This window comes from Argiope bruennichi, chromosome 9, assembly GCF_947563725.1.
Source record: "Argiope bruennichi chromosome 9, qqArgBrue1.1, whole genome shotgun sequence".
NCBI classification, from domain to species: domain Eukaryota; kingdom Metazoa; phylum Arthropoda; class Arachnida; order Araneae; family Araneidae; genus Argiope; species Argiope bruennichi.
In genome coordinates this window covers 99,574,507-99,597,417 of record NC_079159.1, presented here as the reverse complement: position 1 = coordinate 99,597,417, position 22,911 = coordinate 99,574,507, and the positions used below count along the sequence as shown (strand labels likewise).

At 24.6% G+C, this 22,911-nt stretch overlaps 1 protein-coding gene across 1 annotated transcript; it reads left to right on the top strand.

The window, feature by feature from the left end:
• The first annotated feature begins 78 nt into the window (after window positions 1-78).
• Window positions 79-22,672, top strand: LOC129984842 (vacuolar fusion protein CCZ1 homolog). Its single transcript, XM_056094809.1, has 13 exons — window positions 79-269; window positions 4,235-4,332; window positions 4,834-4,924; window positions 6,808-6,930; window positions 7,233-7,322; window positions 9,072-9,202; window positions 13,330-13,374; window positions 14,835-14,981; window positions 16,651-16,790; window positions 19,120-19,231; window positions 20,645-20,806; window positions 22,030-22,157; window positions 22,462-22,672. Exons 1-13 carry the CDS (start codon window positions 195-197, stop codon window positions 22,515-22,517), a joined length of 1,398 nt encoding a protein of 465 aa, XP_055950784.1. The 5' UTR covers window positions 79-194; the 3' UTR covers window positions 22,518-22,672.
• Window positions 22,673-22,911: the final 239 nt, after the last annotated feature.

Genomic DNA, 22,911 nt, shown 5'->3' with positions numbered 1-22,911 from the left:
AAAATGTTTGGAATGACTAGGATAAATTTATGATAGATTTGGCAACACATTTTTCACTAATTATTCGATACGATACTTTGTTATGAAACGTTTGCAAACTTTTCGATTTCTGCATGGATTTTACATACAAAATATTATGTGTATAACTTAATTTTACTCTTTCATGAATTATATTTATTCAAAGTAAATACAAAATGTCTTCTAAGTCATCTATTTCATTAGGGAGTTTCTTTGTTTTTAATTCATCGTATTGCCGTCATGAAAACGATGTAAGTGTTTGAAAAATATATCAATAATTTTATATTGCTGTCAAAAGTGTTTCTACATTTCTGCATAAATCTACCTTAAGTTTAATTGTGCACTTAATAAAATTGCTCCTACAATATGTGTAATTTGTTTACTATTTTTGTTACAACTATTTCATTTAATAAAATCGTACAAAAAGAAGGGGATGCAGTAGAATGAGCATAATTTTTATCGCATAACTAATAATTTTTATGTTGTTAGTAACCTTAGTAGCATACATTATTCAAAATTTTTATTGCATTACTAATAATATTTTATATCATTATCAATCATTGTAGTACACTTTTTGATTTTTCTGCTTTGTAGTTAAAATTTCTAATTCAAAAAAGCTAATAAAGTGTAGGCAAAGTAACTACTTTGTACATAAAACTTTATGTAATAGTAATTAAGAATCAGTGAATAAGAAAATGACTAAATTTGTAAGCATCTATTAAATAGCTATCAATGCGTTTAACATTTTTGTAAGAGAAAAGCTACAAATGAAAGTTGTATTCTTGGAACACTATTTGCCTTAAAATATGTCAGATGTATTTAAAAATTTCATATTCATTAATATTTTTATATTAGAGCATAGCATTTTTCACAGCTATATACATTAGGGTAAAATAAAAATGGCCTTAAATTTTTTAAAATATTTTTTTTTAGTTTGGTAATAGTGTGGAAAAGTTGCCTTTGAGGTTCAAGAACAATATTGAAAAATGTGGGTGACATATTACACTATCTTGAGGTGTCGCAAAAAGCTTGAAATTTGTAAAAAAAGGAAATTTTTAAAAAGGGCCTTAAAAATTTTTTCTTAGATTTTGCTTTGGTAATAGTGGAAAAAAGTTGCCTTTTTGGTTCAAAAATAATATTTGAAAATTTGGTTGCAATATTACATTATCTTAAAGTGCCGCTTAGAGCTTGAAATTTGTAAAAGAATTGAAAAAAATGGAAATTTTTAAAAAGGGCACTTGAAAAATTTTTCATAGATTTTAGTTTTGCAATAGTGGTGAAAAGTTAACTTTTAGGTTCAAAAAGAATTTTTAAAAATTCTGGTTGCAATACAAGGATATTTCAAGGTGCCGAAAAGAGCTTAAGTTTGTTAAAAATTGAAAAACTGTAAACTTTGATAAAATATATTTATGAATTTTTTGTTCATATAATGTTACAAAAAATGATTTTAAACACATATATAAGCATTATAATTAGAAAAAAATTATTAATTACAAAGTATAATAATAAAAAAATAATGTCCAATAATAAGTGTCCAATTTTGCATTTCTTACTTCTGTATCCTTAATCATTACAAATGTTACAGCTATAAAATATTTGTTTCTACTTCATTACCACATTAAACATTTTTTTTAAATTAAATTTTGGCATATTCACATGCGAGTCAATTTTTGCTCTTATGTATTTTTCTTTTGCGATTGAACCACAGACATTTTGAACCGATTCGGCCATCAGTCTTACAGCTCTTTCCACTGCTTGCATGTGACAAGGAATCCAAAGAAAATCGATAACTGAGTCCCTTATACTATTTGGATCATCTTTAGATGCCTTCTGTATAAAGTTTTAACTTAATATTAAACTGCACAGGCACATAGTTTTATCACTTCTTGTCTATTTGATGGATTTGGTTTGCTTACCTCTTTATGTAAAGAACACTGTTGTTCTTCAGCGTTGTCATTGTCACCAGTAATCATTTCTGATGCATTAGTATATTTTACCAGTTCTTAACCATTCTCAGTAGTTCTTTACTCTTTCTTGCTTCTTTCTTCCTCAAAGCGCTTGTGGTAGCAATATGAATATACCTATAACCATTTTCCTGTTAGAACATTGTTTATTTAGAACCTTTTGTTCCATAACTAGGACTTTTTTTTAAATACAAGTCAGCAATATTAAATAAACGTCTAGCTTCTTCACTAAATTCTGTAAGGTTGAAATTAAACTTATCTGAACATTTTCTGCTTTTAGACTTTAATAAATTCCTGTATTCAGCATGATAAGTTTTTATCATTTGTGGAAGAAACGGGAATAGAAGCTATTGACCATATTTGTCCTATTATGGGAACAAAAGTGTCATGTATTTCGCTTACAGAAGGATCCTTTTCTGAAGCAATTTTGAGGTTATATCTAATATAACAGTAGCACTAAATCGTCAGTAGTGTGTTCAACTTCAAGCAAATCACTAAATTTCCCAAAAATAGAACACTCCAATATTTATCTTGTCTTCACTTTTTTCTGCATAAAACATATATCTGCGAAAAAGAATATTTAAAACTATATGACTTTTAAACATTTTGCCATAAGAGTGAAAATATTACCAAACAATTAAAATATTTGGCATATTTTCCAATCAAATTGCTTTAAAGTAACCAATGATGATTGCTTAGACTGATTATAGTAGATTTTTAGCATTCATTTGCTGTCTTGTTTATTTGTTATAACTATGCTAGTCTTATTTTCTGTGCCATTTCATTGTTTGTTTAAAAGATCAGCAGGAAGAAAAATCTTATATAACAATTCCTATATTGTAATTTGTGAAATATTCTAACAGCATGATCGTTCAGGATTTCTTTATACATTCTCTGTCCAATGCAACAAACCAGCAATAATAAATAATTTTAAAGATAAATCAACTAATTTTTCTTAAATAATTTACTCATTTAATTTTTAATTAATTATTTTAAAATTAAGAAATGTGTACAGAAATAATAAGTGCTGTATTTGGCAATATTTAGCATTTTATCTTTTGTGCTCATTTAATAAAATGCGCTTGTGTTTTCCATGCAAGATTAGTGGATTTTTCAGTAAGCCCATGCTTATAATTTGGCTGTAGAAAAAATTCCAAAACTCTTTCATTTATACCCAGAAATATACAGTGTCTAGTAGAGCAGGGGAAAGCCAGGAGAACTACAGTCCCACATTTCTCCCATTGATAATTATATGTTGCTAAGTTTTAGACTGGGAACTTTAAATAATCTTCATGTAATATTTGTACAAAAAACTTTAGAGCTAAAATATTTTTTGTATCATTTGTCTGAATGCTTTAGAGCAATCTGTAATTTAATATTATTTTCGGGTTAAAGGTTTTAAAACTTCTTAAAGGGTTGAGCATAAGAACTCCAAACTGTGTGATGTAGAAGTATATGTGTTTTACACATAATATGAAATTGATAAACTGCAGATGGAGCAGTGAATTTCGTAGCTAGTAGTTATAATGTAATGTAGCCTATAGTTAGGATATGAAGTTAATAGTTATATGATATAAAGGCCATAAAAAGTATAAATAGGTTTACTTATCTTAATATCAACATTCAATAAAAGTTTTTTTTAATATCACCCTTTTTAAAATGAAAATATCTTTATATAAAATATTGTAATATGTATAAAGATTACACTCTAATTTTAATTATATTGAGAATATTGGCTGTATCAAATTATTTATAAATCCCATAGCTTCAAAAAGAAAGTGAGGTGGAGCATGGGGTATTATTTTTTACATAAGTTCATAAATGACTTTTTAGAAATTACACTGAATTTAGTAAAACATTGTGACTGATGATTTAAAAGCAGATAATTAGAATTATTTAAAATGCCTGATACCTTCATTCGTCTGAAGTATTTCATTGAAAATATATCTTATGTATAAGTGCATAATTTTTAATTAAATCATGTTAATTACTTAATTAACCCTTTATGCTTTATAATATTTATTAGCAAAATTTTTTCAATAATTTAGATTTTTGTAGCATCCAAACTGTTTATAAATTTCACTTCTATTTATATAAATAAATATGAGGGAGGAACATTAAATATATGAAAAATCTATTTCATGTACCTTTATCTTTAAATTGTTTTGATAATCTGTTAAGTATAATTTTTATATTTTAATTACATACTTTTACCTTATTTGTTCTTTTTTTTTTTTTTTTTTTTTTAACAGGAGAAAAATAAAATATTATACTATTATCCTGCTGAAGTTGATTTGAATTCTAAAGTGAGATCAGTAGGCCTTTGTGAAGCTGTTATAAAATTTACAAGGTAATTTTATTTCTTATTTTAAGTATTTAATTAAACTTGTATTAAATATTCTTTGTTATGAAGAATGAAAAGAATATGACAAGTTATTTGTTCAAAGAAACCTATAATTTTCTTCCCCTCACTACCACCATCTGCAAAATTCTTGTTCAACTATGCATTCTGATTTAGCTGCATAATTAATATGCATTTTTCAAATGAAAATGTATATGTTTATGAAGAAATTCTTCCCTAATTGATATTTACTCAATTCTTTGTTGAAAGAAAAACCATTTCCAATTTGTCGCATTCATGACATTTGAGAAAGTAATGCAAGGTAAAATAAATGTTATTATTGTTGCATGTAAACTAAATTTTAAATTTCTACTTTTATTTTATTTTTTTATATATATAATACTTTATATATATAGAAAGAAGCTTTAATTCTTTCTTATATTTTCATCAAACTTAATATAAATTTTCATTATATTGTTTACTACAATTAAATTTGTATTATTTTTATAGTACATTTGGGACATCGCCATGTGAAGCTTTGCATACTCAAAAAACCAAACAAGTGTTTTTAGAACCAGAACCTGGATTTTGGATGGTGATGGTATGAAAATTCTATTTAAATAATGTTTGCCTGTCTATGTATGAACTGCTCTTTCTTATCATGAAGGATTAATCAAACTTCACAGTTTTGTTACATTATAAAATAATATGAAACAATTTCAGATTGTTAAAAATTTAGTAGCAATCTTATATTAGAAAATACTTTGTGGGAAATCTATCAAAACTCAGCATGTTGACTTTGATACATGAAAGTAATTAATAATAATTCTTAAGAGGGATGAAATGTTTTATAACAGGAGAAAAAGTTTGAAGAAATAATATTTATAGGAATATTTTATGTTAAATATCAAAATTTTTATTTTTATTACTCATACAGGGGCATTTATAATGTTTAATTTTTAACATTGTGAGTCATTAAATAAAAAATTTGCATGGAAAATAACAGTTATATATAGAATATTAATATCCTAAATAATTTTCTAAGGGGAAAAACAACCACATATATTTTCTTTTGTATAATTAATAATTAAATTCTTTTGACCGTTTTTAGATATATGGAATTCAGATATATATTTAATATTACTGAATTCATAGCATCTTATTTATTTGAAACGATAAATCAACTAATTATAAATAAATAAATAATTGATCAGTTGTAAAACTCATCTATTAATATTTAGTATATAGTAACGGTAGTTAAATGTGTTTGAAATTATTCCATAAAAGCATAATGAATAACATTTTAAAATTGGCATAGAGCTCTCCCAATAATTTTAATCAAACTTTGTCTAAAGATATAGAAAGGTCCATAGTCTCAGATAATGCACAATTTCTTATTTATAGAATGAGAGCTTTCTGTAATTCATTTATGAAATCTTATTATTTAATCTTTCAATTGTAATTGCAACCAAAAAGTGCCAAGAAAAAATTTCGTCAATTTGACGATTTTAATCGTCAAACTCTATAGCATGTAATTCACATGCTCAAAATTTTTCATAATAAGTAATAATGCACTTGAATATATTTTTATAATTTGGCAAAAAAAAAAAAAAAAAAAAAAAATCTTGGTACTTTTTGGTCGCCTTTAAAACCAAATTGTACCTATTGTTCTTCTAGGTTGTCATAGTTTTGCATTGGTCTGGTTAAACACAGCTGTTTGCTATTGGTAATTACTATTGAGTGGCTATTAAGATTATTTTCAAAAGTCATACCTTTTGATTACTTTTAAAAGCATTTCTGTGTATGCCATCTCTTAATCTATTTTCATCCGACTTCCAAATGCTTCATATTTATTTTAGTTTAGTGGTCATATTTAAGATTTTTCTGAAAAATAAGATGCATTTTTGTTTCCATGCTTTTATTTATCTAATCATGTTGATGCAAGTCCATGACCATCATTTTGATATATGTTCATTTATAATGTTAAAAGGTCCTTAAATATTCTCTTAGCTAGAATATGATAATGACCAGATTTTAAATACTGTTAAGCAAAAATTTAATTTTTAAAAGTTATAAGAACATGAAAATTTTGAAATGATCGTCTTTTAAATATTGTGCAAGTAAGTGAATGGTATTGTGATGCAAGATTTACTTTCTAAGTAAACTGAATTGTTTTAATATTGTATACATCATTATTTGTATATTCTTGGTATCATGCTTTAAAAAAAAAGTTTTTTTTTCATAGCATTAACAGATTTAATTTTTGCTGGTTAATAATTAACTTATTAAGAAAACCAAATTTTCATGCAATTTATTAAAAAAATATAATTTTTATTACATTGATTTTGATATATTTTCATATTTACGTGTTGCTGTTAGAATATATGCCTTTTATATGATGAACTGGAAAATGATTGCTTAGGTGTTGAACTTTAGTAATATTAAATATAATAATTTAAATATTTTTTGCTGCTTATTTTTTAGACATTGAATGTACCATGTCAACAAAAAAGTAGAGATGGTCAGGTCTATATGGAATATTTCACAGATGAAATACAAGACCATGTTTATCAATCTCTGTTGTTAAAATCATACAGAATGTTTACGGTAAGGAAATTCATACATTTTTATTTTTATTAATATGAATTGTAATAGTTTCAAATTAAAAAAAAAAATCGTTACATGTGTTATAATTTTTGAAATAAACTATTGCATTTGTAATTAGAATTTGCTATAATTAATTTCATCTGTTTATTTTCTATCCAAATATTAAAACATATTAAATGAAGGAGGAATTAGTATTTTATATTTTCAACTTCCTTGTATTTATTTTCAGTTTTCTCTGTGTGCTGAATATACTATATAATGCAAAAGTTCTTTTAATTTTTTAATTTAATTTTTTTTTTCAGCTAATGCATGGGACTTTTAGTAGTATAGTTGGTGAAGAGAAAGAAAATGTAATTGCTTTGAGGAAGAAGTTAAATGAGTTTTATGAAAATGTATGTATCTTTCTTTATATCATTATTCTTCATTTGATTTGAACGCTTATTTCTTTTCCAGAAATATATAAATTATTTACTTTAATATTTTATATATATAATTGTGCACAGTTTTTGTGATTGTTGTATTTGTTTTTCAATATTAAATCGATTTGATAGATATTGAAACCAGTAATTAGTAATAGTGTTATATTTTGAAGCTGCAAAATATAACACTATTGAGAGGTTCTTAAATTGTAATATTATTTTACTATTCCTCTTCATATTTAAAAATAATGCAATTTAAAGTTTAATTTCATTCTTAATCATTGTCTAACATTTTCTACAACTGTATAGTAATGAATAAATTACTCCTATTTTTTTTCTTTTTTAACTATGATCTTATCTTTCCTTTTAGCTCAATCTAAAATTCTTATGAATGTATATGCTGTTTTAAGTTATAAACAATGGAAAGCTGCATGAGTGAAAAAAAGATCTGCATGTGATACTTCTACTTATTTGATCTGCTTTTTTTTTTTATTTGCAAAAAGTAAAAATTCCTTTACAAATTTCTATGTCAAGCCAGCATTTGCATCAGAGTGGACAATTTTCAATATAAGTTAATCTAAAATTGTCTTTTTAATTTAAAATATTGCTATTCACTTGTTACAATTTTTAAAACTCTTGTGTTATTTATTTTACTAAATTTGCATACAACTTTTATGAAAAAGAAATCCTCTTATTTATTGAGATTTCATTTACTTTATACTCTAATTTAAATATGAATATGTATTTCAAGTCCGAGAGAATTTTGCTTTAAGATTAAGTTTTTTTAGACAATTTACGTATTGATTATTAATTTAAAATATTTTATTGTTGTTTTTTTATGAGTTGTATAGATTTATTTATCATTAACTGCATTCTGTGCAGTATTGTTAATTTAATGTTGTTGGCATATTTATCATTTTTCAGAAAGTAGAATTTCGTTTCTAATTTATGCTGAAAACTTGATACTGGAAGCTTTTAATATTCATTGTATGATTAAACTTTATTGAATTGAGAAAAAATTGCATAGTTCCCACAAATAAAGAAAATTTTAATATCGGATTTTAAATCCTGTTAAAGTTAAAAATTGGCTTTTAAATATAATAAATATAATGTGTCTTTTTTTCCCCTGTTTAGTTATTTCAATGTTTTATTGAACAAGTTTACATATTTAATATTCATTTTTAGATAACTAATGATATACTACTTAATTAAAACCATAATCATCAAATTTAATTAAAAATTTTCTGATATATTTATTTTGTGCCAATTTCCATGTCTTGCTGAAAGCATTGGTTCATGTTTGTTTGCTGTGTAAACTGAAATATAAATGAAATTTAAAAATCTTTTTGTTATTTTATAAATCTTGTTTTATTTCTATTAATTTATAAAGCTCACAAGAATTTCATATAATGATATTGTGAGAGGGAAAAGGAAGATTAAATTTAAGTTAATAATGTTTAGTGCATATTTTTAGTCATAGAAATGTAAGTGTTTTATAATTTTATGGAAATTGGATCCCTTGAAAAGATTGAAGAAGAAGTTTTGCAAGCAGTTGTAAGTTTTATTTTAAGGCTAGATGTTTTTTAAAAAATTAAGTTTGTGGGAGCTATGCTATAATTTCTGTCCAAGTTTAAAAATTTTGTTAAATGTTTAGTAATATTAGGAATTTTGCTTAAAAAGTTGGTGAGAATTTCATTTTTTCTCTCTCTTCTTCTTCTTCAGTATCTAATGAATTTAAAGTCCAGTGATGCTGATCTTCTGGATATTTTTCAAGGGATCCATTTTTTACCACTTGAACGCTATTCTTTTCTCAAAATACTTTGTTTCATTAATCAAGTTGAAGAAAAATTTAGGTAATATTTTTTTTGAAAATATTGTTTTGAATTATAAGGCCAATTTTATATCTTTGTATACTCTATAATATTTAAATAAAATTATATTTGTTAGATATCAGTTCATTATATATATATATATATATATATATATATATATATATATATATATATATAATGTGATTTAGTGGGAAATATATTTTATAATTATATTTTTTAAAACTCAGTTATCATTTAATCTTTTTTTTTTCCTGTAATTTCTATATTTCTTGCAATACTGTTTGATATAGTAGCTTCAGAATTAGGGTTAGTTGCTTTCAGTATTGAAATAAGGAAACATTGAAAAAAAATTGCTACATACAAATAATTCTTCCATCTTCACTAATCATGCTTATTGAATCGTAAATGTATTTTATTGGAATATTGTTTAAGTGAATATTCCTTATGTTCATCTTTCTAATTACAGCTACATATTCTTTTTCTTAACTTTTTTTTTTTCCTGTTTTCAAAATCCTTGTAGTCTTTGCGCTTAAAATATTACATCAAATAGCTATGAATGTGTTCATTTTTTGGGGTGGTGGAAGAGGGGTAATGTCTGCTTATTAGCTCAAAATATTTAATGCTGCATTGTTCAAGTTAAAACATGCTCATTGAACAATTAACTGTATCTTTCTTTTGACCAAAATTTTAGGGTTTTTTTTTGTTGATTTATATGCATATGAATTGACTAGTAAAGGCAATCATTATGTGAAAGTTGACTGGTTTTTTTTTTTTTTTTTTTTTCTTTTCTGATGATACAAATAAAGATTTTGTTTTGTGTAATGAGTTAAGAGTTTCTAAGAAATAAAGATAAAACTCAGTTTAAAATTTGAATTAATTTGAAAGTATTTCTTTTATAATGATTTTAAGGCAAATTGGTTTGCAAGAAGTCCTTTCAGTATATTTCCTACCAATTGCATCATTTATTTATTTATTTTTCAGTTTTCAGAAAACTACAATACATATTTTAGAAATAAATGTAAAAGGTAGTGCAGTTAATGGGGGGGGGGCTGTAGATAAATTGTGGCTTTTTTTATTTAATAAACTATTGTGACTAGAAGGCAGTTTTCTTTTGACACTAAAATTAGCATTTATTTTAATATTATCATAAATATGGAAGCAACAGGTGAATTTATATGAGAAGTGCCTTTAATTGCATTTATCTAGAAATCTTGTTATATTGATTAATTTGTTAGTATTTCTTAAAATTCTATTTGACAGGTTCTTATATCGAAATATTATACATTAACAGAAATATTATACATAGCAGAAATATTAACATATAATTTTCTTTGTTTGAAATAAAAATAGAAATTTATAAACAATAACTTTGTCTTTCAAGCAGTTTTATAGAAACATGTTAAACTGTGTAAAACAATCTATTTATATCAGCAGCATTTTTGTATTTTTCTGTTTTAATTTTAAATTAATAATATTTAAAAAAAAATTTTTTTTTTCAAGATATCTAAAAGCTTGTGAGGTTAAAAGTGGGTTTTAGGTGATAATAAATTGAGATATATATATCCATCTTTTGCAAGTAACATGAATGTGCAAATTTCTGTAATATATATGCATATATATCAAGCATATTCATGTCTTTGGCATTAGGAAAATGAGATATTTTTTTACATCCTTTGTGTAGAGGGACTAGATGAAATGATTTTAATTATTTCACTAAACAGAATAACCATTTATAAAATATGACACATTTTAAGTAATGATTTGAATTAAAGATGTCATGATTGATAAAAAGTATGTAAATAATAATAATGGCTATGAATATATATTAAGTTGCTTTTTGTTTTTTAGTGTTTTGTTTTGATCCCATTGAAATTATTTGGCCATAAAATTTGTAATTTACTTTTGGTTGATAAAATTATTTTTGTGTGCTATTAATATTTTTAAAAGAATTGAAAACTAAAATATCTTACTACTTATTGTTTGTAATGTTGATTTTATGGTACACCTTTGTAATATTTTTTGAATTTTTATTGCAATATATAAATTTTTATTCTGTTCAAATTTTATTTTTATTCTGTTTGTTCTTTATGTTCAAAAACATTGTTAGATAGTAATTATGTTTAGTTTCCTTTACAAAGCACAATGACTAAATTATCCTTTATTGTATTTTTTCCCAATAAAGATTTTTTTTATAATTAATATTGTGCATGTCTTTTTAAAATTGCTTATTAGTAGTAAATTATTTCCTATAAATTGCAAGTAGAATGTTATCATTGAAATTTCAGAACCAAGCAAATCTGCATGTTTTAATTAATCTTTCTAGCTAATATGTGATATAATGCTTTATATAACAAGTCAATTTTCAAAGATTCACTAGTAAATAAATTTTGAAAGATGGTTAAAAATATTAATAATTTCAATTAAAATTGGTTTTTATTATCAAAATGTTTGCTTAAGATGACATCTTCAAAAGTATATTTTTTACACCTGTGGATATCCAAATTGCAAAAAATTAAGAATAATTGAATAGGAGTTTAAATTTTCTAAATTTTGATAAGGTCTTAGTAGTAGTATTTATAATAATGTGAAGGTTTAATTCAACTATAAACTTTTTTCTCTCATTATAGATTAAGGAAAATACTATTAATTTCTTATTGCTATGGTTTTTTTTTTTTTTTTTTTTTTTTGTAAAATTTTGCCTTTTTCAGTCATGATATCTTATTTTCAATGGATATTAAATACCCCCATGAATTAAGTAAAGGATAGTATTAATTATCTGAGTTAAGTCTTTAACAGCAAAAGTAAAAGGTATCAAAAAATTATTTAGTTAATCTCATTAACATGATTTTTGAACTGAAAAATCACAGAAGAATGCTTGAATATATATATATATATATATATATATATATATATATATATATATATATATATATATATATATATATATCAATACCTTATCTAAATTTATATATATAAATTTAGATAAGGTATTGATCTCCTCCCCCTTTAAACTGACAGAATACAATATTCCTCTATATAATATTGATAGCTTTATTTGTGCTGTGTTTTCATCCAAATGCTTTTAAGTATAAAAATTAATTATTAGTTTATCAGATTTACTGCAGAGAATACTAAGTTAGATGTAGAGAATTTCAAATGAACTTTAAAAAGTTTACAGATTTTCTTTTAGCTTCACAAAAATAATTAATAAAAACAGAATAAGGTTGATTTTTCTGATTATGTTTTCATAAAAATCACTACAATCATAATAATGCAGTTTGTAGTAATTTTATTTTACAAACTGCATTATTTTTCCTTTCAAGCCACATGGGCTGCAATCTTTTTGTATATGCATCCATTACAATGAAATTCATTTAAAACAATTGCTTCTATAGTGCATTCATTCAAAAATATTATGATAGGTTAGAAGTTCTTTTTCCCTCCTTTTTAAATTGCAGCTTGATAATATTATCTAGCTTTTTTAGTATTTACATCAAGTATAAATTCATCACCTGGTTCTATTAAATAATAACAATTTGAACACATATGTTTTTTATTAAGTAATGTATGAGATCCCCATTTAATTCTTCTAACACAGATTATATCTTAAAATCATAATTATTTCGCTGATTTCCTCTCAGACAATTAATATTAGTCATCAAGACAATAAGTATTGCTTAAAGCATTTTTTTTGAATTTGTTAAACCTGTTTTTTTTTATATCATCTTATTAAAAAGTGCCAGTGTTTAATATTCACTCATGACATTTCATATTCTAAAAATATTAGTTATTTTGTAAAAGAGATAAAAATTATAAAGAAGGAGAATTAAATACTAAAAAATCTCTAAATTGTTTTGAATATATATATATATATATACATTATTCTTTTATTCTCTTTATATTTTTTAATATTTCTCGACATCTACATTAAATTAGTAATAAAATTCAGACACTTTGCTTCTTATGTTTATGTACTTTAATGCTTTTTATTTGGGTGTTTGATAATATAAAATCTTTACACAATTTCAGCTAATTAATGAGTGAAGTTATATAATGTAGTAAATTAATGTTGCAAGTTTATATATTTAAACATAAATAACTAAGAATATTCTGGATCCAAAGTTATTAAAATATTTATAATTTTTCAGGTGTGTCAAGTATTCAGTATTCCTATACAATGATCAGTTAGTATGGTGAGTTTTGTTTATTGTATTAATTAAAATATCTACATTGTTTTTTCTGATATAATTTTTTTAATCAAACAATCTTTAGCTTGGTAAAATTTGTATAAATTTTATAACTTTTCGAAGACTTACAGGATTACTATATATATAATATAAATTAGCAGGAGTAGGTATTTTTTTAAAGAAACTTCCAGTCTTTTCAATTCAGTAATTTTTTTATTTGAAATTTCAATTATTCTTATTGATAAAAGAAGATAAAATCTTCAGGAAGTATTTTAGATGAGCCCAAACCATAGCCATTATTTAAACTTTGAACATATAATTCTGGGGTATAGAACAGCAAATTTTGTTACCATAATCTGTTGAGAAAAAATCAATTAAAAGAACTAACTGTATACAGTTCACATCATGATGAATGTTTAAAACTTCCTTTTAAATTATTAGTTTTTGTTTTATAAATTCAAAATTGTTAAGTGAAAGCTGAATAAACGTTAGGTATGGCAATCATTTTTCTGTTACTCATAATAACTAATGAAAAAATGGATATTCTTCTACTCAAAAGTATTTTGCATTGTGCAAACACAGCTCAGGCAATAAGTGAGCTCAGTAAAAAGGTACTTTACTGTAGCTTTATTAAACAGTTTATTTTGAAACTCAACAAAGATATGCTAATTAAGTTAATAAAAGCATTAAAATATTGCAACATTGAATCACGCCCTTGCTTAAAAGGAGGTAAATGTGAACAATAGTAAATTAGAGAATTTCGTCTCCTGCTTAGTAGAGAAGCATCTATCTCAGGGTCCAGTTCACACGAGAGCTCAGTCTGAACTGAGGGGTTTGCTCTTTTGCCACCCGGGGGGGGGGGCTGCAATTGAGTGTAAACAATTGTGTTATACAGAGTGCAAGTTCAGTTGGGTATTTAGTGGGTTTTTTATAGTGGTATGAATTGATTCCTTTAAGAAATTCAGTATTTACACTAAGTTGGAGGTTGTTTTTTTTAATTACAGTAATATTTGTTTTAATTTTTATTATTTGCTTAAGTTAAGAAAATTTTTATATTACACAGATGATAGTGGTTGGAGGAATGAACGTTATATGCATTAATGATTTCTAAAGCATTCTAGCTACAAATAACTTGTTTGATATATTGTGTATGCATATTGTTTCAAACTGTGTATACAAATAATACTCTATAAATATATTTTTTACAAATATAATTTACTCTTTTCATGTCTATTTTTTATAGATGTTTTTGGATTTCATGTATTTTACTAATATACCAGAGAGGATGAAATTAAAATACAATTCTAAAGTCATAATGCCTCTCTTATGCATGATATTGTCTATAAAATATTTAATTAAAAATATTATTATTAGAAATATTTAGTGTATTGCGATTTCTCCATTTTTTTTTATAACTTATTGTAAATCAATTTGTAAGTACTGTATATTTTTTTCTCCTTTCAAAGGAGTGGTTTGGAGCCAGAAGACACCCAAATACTCTATCAACACCTCTCTTTAGAACTGATACCATCTTTTATTGACTCCGAGGTGAAAGGTGGTGTCTTTTCTCCTTCTAGAACGAGTCCCTTTGGCTCTGGATCTCATTTTGGAAGGTAAATATTTATGATCTAGTACTAGATTTGCATAAATTCTGATCAATTTAAAAAAAAAAAATTATATGATTGAGCATATTTATTATATCAGAAAAATTTCAGATTTTCATTTTCCATGTATCTAAATTCTCTTATGTGAATTATAATAAGGCCTCTTGAACTAAATTTAATTACTGTTGAGAATATGCCTTCATTTCAGATATGGGCCTCCACTAACTAATCATAATAGCTACTTTTACCAATATTATTTTTTTATTTATAATTTTGTGCTGTAACCATTTTATTTAAATATCTGTAAAATAATGGAGAATATTAGGTGATTCTTGAATTTATGCCATTGAAAATTCCTGTACTAGCCTTTGAAAATACTATCAAAAACAATTGGCAACTTCCAGTAGTATTCATTGAAAGTCAGCATAACAAGTTAATAACTTTCTAGACTAAGACAGTATAGGATATCTATAGGATATTTGTAGAATATCTATTGAAAATTCTTTTAACAAAGCAAATTCAAAAATTATCTCTCGACTGTTTAACATATGTTCTATACAATATTAAAAAAGTACTGTGAGAAAAAGGTTTTAAATGCTAAAAAGTTTTTCTCTGAGATTTATAAATGATTATGACTATCTATCTGATTCAAGGAATTGGATGATTTAGTATTAATCGAAAGGATTGAAATACCAGTTTATAATTCAATTAGCTAATCTCTACTACTAATAAAGATGTATGTGTGTAGGCCCTCTACTTGCTTGATCATTTGATCTACAAATTCCAGATATGGCATATATATACTTTGGAGGATGGGGATATACATCTAGGAAATTTGAAGTTTTAATTAGAATTTTAAGCTGAATTTTGCAATTTTCCTACTGTTATTTTCTAAAATATTGTTGTACAAAAATGAATCTTCTTTTTCATTCTCATGATAGCCCTAGCCTTCCATAAAATTTCATTCCATGCTATATTCTAGGCATTCATACTAGAAGAATAATACTGTGATATCATATGACTGATCTCCATTAGAAAAAATTGTCACAAGACAATATAAGACAATTAAAATAACGCTTTTGATGCCTGACATTTGGAGGAATCATGACATTAAAATATGCCTAAATAATTTAACTAAAATTAAATATAACCAGTATCCCTGATAAACCAGCTGATTGTCAAATGTGTCTCAAATATCACAGTTTTGAAAATAGTGAAAAGGAAATTTTTGAGTATATTTTTTTATTTTATAGTTCATTTTATTACAATATGCCTTTGAGTATAATAGTCCTTGGGAGTTAGAAGAAAATAATATTTTTGTTGCTCAAATGGGTTTATGAGTGGAAAAGCTTTGAAAACTCTGAAAAGTTTTATTTTTAGTAGATAATTTTTTTTCCTTTTGATTTTATATTCTCTGTTTTAAAAATAAAGAAAATGAAAAATTCTTAAATTTTATTTTTTGTAAATAAATTATATTGCAAAAATTACTACTGATTGTAAAGATTAATAGTGAAATGTAATAAACTGTTACTACAAAACAGTAATTACTTTGTTACAATGTTGTCTTATGAAAATTATAAAAACTTTACTTTTCTTATTTTTGTGTATAGATTCCCTATATATTCTGTATATAGAGAGTGACTTACCTTCACTCTGTAAATATTCTTTTTACTTTCAGATTTATGACTGGGCCAAAATCAGTGGAGGATCTGTCTGGTCTACAAAATATTCCTAAGATATTTTTAAGTAATGGCAAAATTTGCTGTTATCTTATCACCTACAGAGCTCTTAATGCTACTGTTTGTCTTCTAGTAGAAGGTGATTTTATTTTTTATTATTGAATGTATAATTATGAAAAAGGAAAAAAAGTAGCTTTAATTTTCCTCGATCATTTATTCATTGAAATTTAATTTATTGAAATTGTATTTTAAAGAGAAATTATTATAAAAAATATCTTTAGTGTTATTGTATGTAGGTACCCATTAACAATAAAAATTATACATTTAAAATAATAAGGAAAACCATTGAATCCAGAATGATCTGATTTTAATAATTTTATTTTAAATTAGCTAAAGACATTAAATACATCATAAAATGTCACCTGCCCTCCTCCACTCTATTTTTAAGAAAATTTTGAGGGGGAAAAAAGTACTTTACAGTATATTCAGTATGAGGAAATCATGTGACAGAATTCTTGAACCCCAACCATTAGACCAATTTTAAATTGTCCCTCCCCCTTCTGCCATATGAATTCTAGATGAACTCTAGATATTCATCTAGGGTTGCCCCACTCCTCCAGTTTCTTCTTTTCTCAGAGAAATAAAAACTATAAAAATTACTATAAAATTACTATATACTGACTATAAAAATTTTTGTTTCATAAAAATGATCACAATCTCTTAATATTACTGCCTTCCTCCCCATTTTGAGAGACATTGCCAAGTTTCTTCTCCAACTTTACAGTTTTGCCACTTTGAAGTATCACAAACCAGTCAGAAAGCTATATTATAACTGTGCAACTTATATTATTTAACTATATTTTTATTATTCTTTTGTTGCAGTAAGATATAGTTCATCAAAACTGAATGACATATCAATTTAATCTTATTAATGCTAGCCCTCTTCAATAGCCATATTATTGGCATTAATATAGTCATGTCGACAGATTTTGATGAAATACATCTTTTCAAAAGAAAAGCAATTAGTATTTGAAATTGTGACTGAATAATAGCAGTAGAGCCTTCTGGTTGATGAGGTACACTTGCAAAATGAAGAAATTAATAGGAACATAAATTGATGAAATTGGTCTAGCTATTGGGGTTGATTTGATTTTACTTGATCTTTAAAAATGGGAGATAATAAGAGCAAATGATCAATGAGATCATGAGCTTTTATACAGAATAAAAAAATGGCAAAATTACTGTATATGATATTTTACTTTCTAGTTGTCATTGAGAAACTGTCATGGTTTCTCCTCGCAGAGAATGACTGTACAATGAAGTAATGTTTTTGAAATATCTCATGGAAATGAATATTGGTTGACAAAAGGTCACTGTTGATTTGACATGTAATTCATGTGACCATTGCTAACATTAATTTCATATGAAATAAAAATTAGCATAATTGTTTCAAGTTTGTAATTTGGAAAATGTTTATTTGACTTAATAAATTCTTTTAAATATGTAAATGATGGGTGAATAACTGATCATCAAAGGCATTTTGTTTATTATAATTCAGTCATGAGCATTATGGTAAATTAATAATTGCTTCATTTCTCTGTTAATCTATGTGTACATTGGCACTGTACAGGCAAAACTGTCTGACCGACAACAATCAAATTTGCACAAATATGTATATATATACTTTGGATGGTAGACATGTGCACTTCACAGTTTTTTTTTTTTTTCTCCCCTTTGAAATTTTAGTTTGGTTTATTTTAAATTAAGCTGAAATTTGACATTTCTCTATCATAACTTAAAAAAAAAAAAAATTACAGCACAAAAGTAAATTTTGCATCATTTTAAAATATTTTTTTTAATGATACCAACTTAGTAGTTATGCAAGGTGTCCCTGAATTTGGCAATTTTTTAATTGTTTTCACCTAACTTTCAACAATGAATTGCATTAGTGTCCTGAAATTCAAACCATATTTTTATCATTCCAAGAAATATTTAATTGCATGATTTATTTTCTTCTATTTTTGAAAGTTAAAGAAGAAGGATTCTACTTATAACTGTATAATTCTATTATATTATGGGACTGATCTCCAAAAGAAAATTTCATATACATATTAAATAGAACTTGAATAAGACAATTCAAATAACATGGCATGAAGTTATATCAATATGATTTTTCTGAAATTAAATAGAAACTATATTTTTAGATAACCAGCTGGTCATCAGATGTGACTAGTTTATAATATTTATCGCTTGATTAAAATAGTTGTTAAATGTGTTTTTGAATGTCTTTTTTGTCATAATTGATCTGCTGCTATTTATCAAGCAAAAAGTGCATTTATTTGCTTTATTTATATTGGAATTTCTATGCAATATAATTTATATTTAATTTATTTTATATCTTTAGTGATTGTCTAAAGTTCTGTAATTAGTGTTTTTCAGTCAGTTATTTAATTCAGAATTTTGTTTAGATACTTTTGAATTAAAAATTGAACTTTTCAAAAGTTTGGATGCAGAATTGGGTAATCAGTTATCTAATTTGGCTTCTGAAGTCGGAGAGCAATATTCAAAAACAATTTCCATGTAAGTAAAATTATTTAAAATGTATTTCTTTGCACAAATATTAATAGTATTTCACTTATTGTAATAATTTTTTTAGTCTTGAAATTAGTTTGAATTTCATTATTGTTTTAAAAGATTTATAACAAATTATATATTTTACTTCTATTTTAGGAAAATTATGTGGCTGTAACTTTATTTTTAACTTTTGGCTACTGTGCTTTGGCACTGAACTTTTATTATTATGTGATATATCGAAACATATGTAAAGTAACAGTAACATCATTAGATATATTTTATTCAATAAAAAAATATTATAGAAATTGGAAAATATGCTGTAGTATGAATTTTCAAGACACTCAATATAAGCCCTATTTACAATCATCTGTTAAATAGATGCCTAAGCTATTGTCAGTTGGCTAATTAGAATGCAGATACAATATATAACAGACATCACTTGACTGATTAGAATATTTAGTTTTCAGTGAATTTAAAGAAAATAAAATTTTAATCTTCAGTCAAGATAAATGGGAAAAGAAACAGCTACTTTATCAATTATACAGGAGGAATTATTGAAGTTCTCTTGTGAAAGAATATTATCACTTTCTGTAAAAAAGAAAATTAGATATTTGAATGATTAAAAATAATGATCCAAGTACAAGAACCTGGGTCAACTGGTGGGTGAAATTAATGTTGAGTAATGTAAGTATAGATCATGTTGGCAATTATTAATTTCTGCATGGAAATCAGCAATTGTAAATGAATTGTCAGAATAAATTCTTCTCAGAGCTAATATTCAAGCATTTGCTCTTGTTTCAGCACTATAATTAATCATATTACTGAAAGAATTTGAAACAGGACAACACTAGACTAATGCCATTTCTTTTGAATCAACTGGTCTCATCACAAAATAGTTATAAAGTTTGATATTGTATGAATTCTGATAATCTTCCTAGCTGAAAAAAAGTTATCTCTCTTGTAGATGAATTTTTGAATGATGTTTGTATATGAGTTTATTACATAATTATTTATAAATTGACAAGTGTGATTGATGAAAGCAGCATCATGAAAATGTGCAAAATAAATTCTAATTTTGTTTGAATTAAAAAATTATTTGCAGTCAAAATTTACTTTTGAAAATACCTGAATCAATATGTAAATTTGTAGCATGATGTATACAGCTCAGAGTAGATAGAAATGCTCTTTTTTGTAATATTTTTAAAAAAAAAAAAAAAAAAAAAATTTGGCACTGTCTCAGTAATAAAAGCAATACGCTTTTAATTTTAAAAAAAAAATTAGCCATTTCAAAATAATTAGTGTTTTTTACTTTTTTTGTTTCTATGTAATATTTGTGAAAGACTAACATGAATAAAGTTGCTTACATAATATTTCTCTCATTGTAAAAATTGATTGGGAATTTTTTTTTTTTCTTTTAAGTTTAAATGCAGAACAGCAGTCAAAATTCATGTACATGTACTTCAACCACATGAATTTAGCCGAGAAAACTACTATGCATGCTGATATGAAAAGTACTGGTCATGCCCTGATTCCTAGTGATATTATGAAACTTTTTGGGGATTTTTATACTGACTTGTCAAAGTAAGCTAAGATTATTTGAAGTGTGATTTTCCTTTTTAATGTGTCTCATATATAAAAATATTTTTATATCTAAATTTCGGGATTAAATTAACATATAATATAAATAAAAAGTAAATTCTGCTATTAATATGATACTTAAATTCAATATTTTTTATGTACGGTTTTTACCTTTATTAAATTTGATACTTAATTAATTGAAATTATCATTAATTTGTAATCTTTCATAGCAGCATTTTGAATTTCTCAAAATGTTGATAAAAGTAACTTCTCTCATCAGAAATTCATTATTTTGTGCCTTTAAAAAGGAAAGCATATAATGGTTATTAAATAGTGCAACTATTTACAACTTTATCATATACATAATTTTAGAATTGTATAGTTTTTCATTTTTTTTATTTATATATTGTTTTTTATTAGTTGAATAATTTATAATTAATTATAAATCTGTTCCCCTTGTCTTTTAGAACATGAGAAATATTTTTAAAATACTTATCTAGTTTTAAAATTTTTGATATTTTCTTGCTTTGAATGTTTTCTGTTTTTAATCTTAAATTTTAAGTAAAAGAATGCATTGCTTCTATTTGGGAAATAGAAATTTGATATATAATTTTTAATTATTTAAAAGGAAATTTCAATTTTAGATGTTAAAAGACTGTGACAATAAATTTTGATTTGTGTAAGTAAAGTAGAATTGTAGTAACTGATACATATTTTAGAAACTTTTTGAAAGTGTAAGCACACTGTCTTAGAATTTTGTCTCAAAAAATTAAATATTATGCTGAAAATATTTCTATGCTTTGATTATTTAATTAGGGAATAAATCTTTTATTAATGTTATTTATTTAAAACTATGTATTATTTTATTTTCATTATTTTGAAGGTAATTGGGGCATTTTAAGACATTTTGCTCACTTTTTAAACTTTGTTGCATTAGAATTAAAAATTAGACTAGGCAATTACTATTTTTGTAAAGAATAATCTAACTGGACTATCACTGTTAAAATATTTTGAATGTTTAAAATTGAACTTGAATAGTTTTCAAGCAAATAAATGAAAAGTAAATTTACTTATTGGCTATTTAATACTATGTGCCTTTTTATGATGACAACTTTTAATGTATTTGAAATAAATTTCAAATACATTAAAAAAATTAATAAAAAATTGAAATTTTATTTTTAAAAAAAATTGAATTACAATTGCATTACTACTTTTATTTATTTCAGAATGAAAGATTTTGGGGAAATTATTGGGAAGACTCTCAGTGATTGTTGGGTTGTTGGAAAGCTATCTGATGAACGAGAATTGTATGTGATATTACAGCAGAAAAATGCTAACATTGTTGATGTCAATGGTATGCAAAAATGCTTAATATATTTTTTATTATGCTTTTATAAATTCATCATAATTGCTTTTTTAAAAATATATTTTGATTGTGTTATAGTAATCTAATTGTGTTAAATTTATGTTTTGCATTTATTTATTCTTTCGTATGATTTACTATAATAAGTCTAAAATTTGTTTTTCATGTAATTTAAATGCATTGAATATCGCAGAATATATTTGTTTATTATATTCACATTCATAAATCATTAAATTAAAATAGATATGTATATTTATTACATTCTCTTGATTTTTTTTTTCCTTCTTCTTTTTAGATGAACTTAAGAAATTGAGTGCTTCATATTTTCAAAGTATTTTCATCATGGACTAATGAACAAATTAATGTGATCTTTATTGATTGTGATATTTTATCCTATGTGAAATTTATTTATGATTATATTATTATTTATGTCATATATTTTGTTTCATACTCTTCAGTATATGTTATGCAAGAATCTTCTGTATTATTATTATATTTAAGTATCTTTCAAATATGCATATTAATTTTCACTCTTTTTTTTTATTTATTTAGTGAAAATAAATTAAAAACAATCTTTTGATTTTCTATAAAAAGGTTCTTTTCTTGCTATAATGTGTCTGTTTTATTTATTTAAGACATAACACCAAATTTTAAGTTTATGGCAAGTTTTAACACTATTCTTAGTTTTAAAGTATGTTCATTCAATAGTTTAAAATATTTCCAAGCAAAAGAATGCAACATTTCA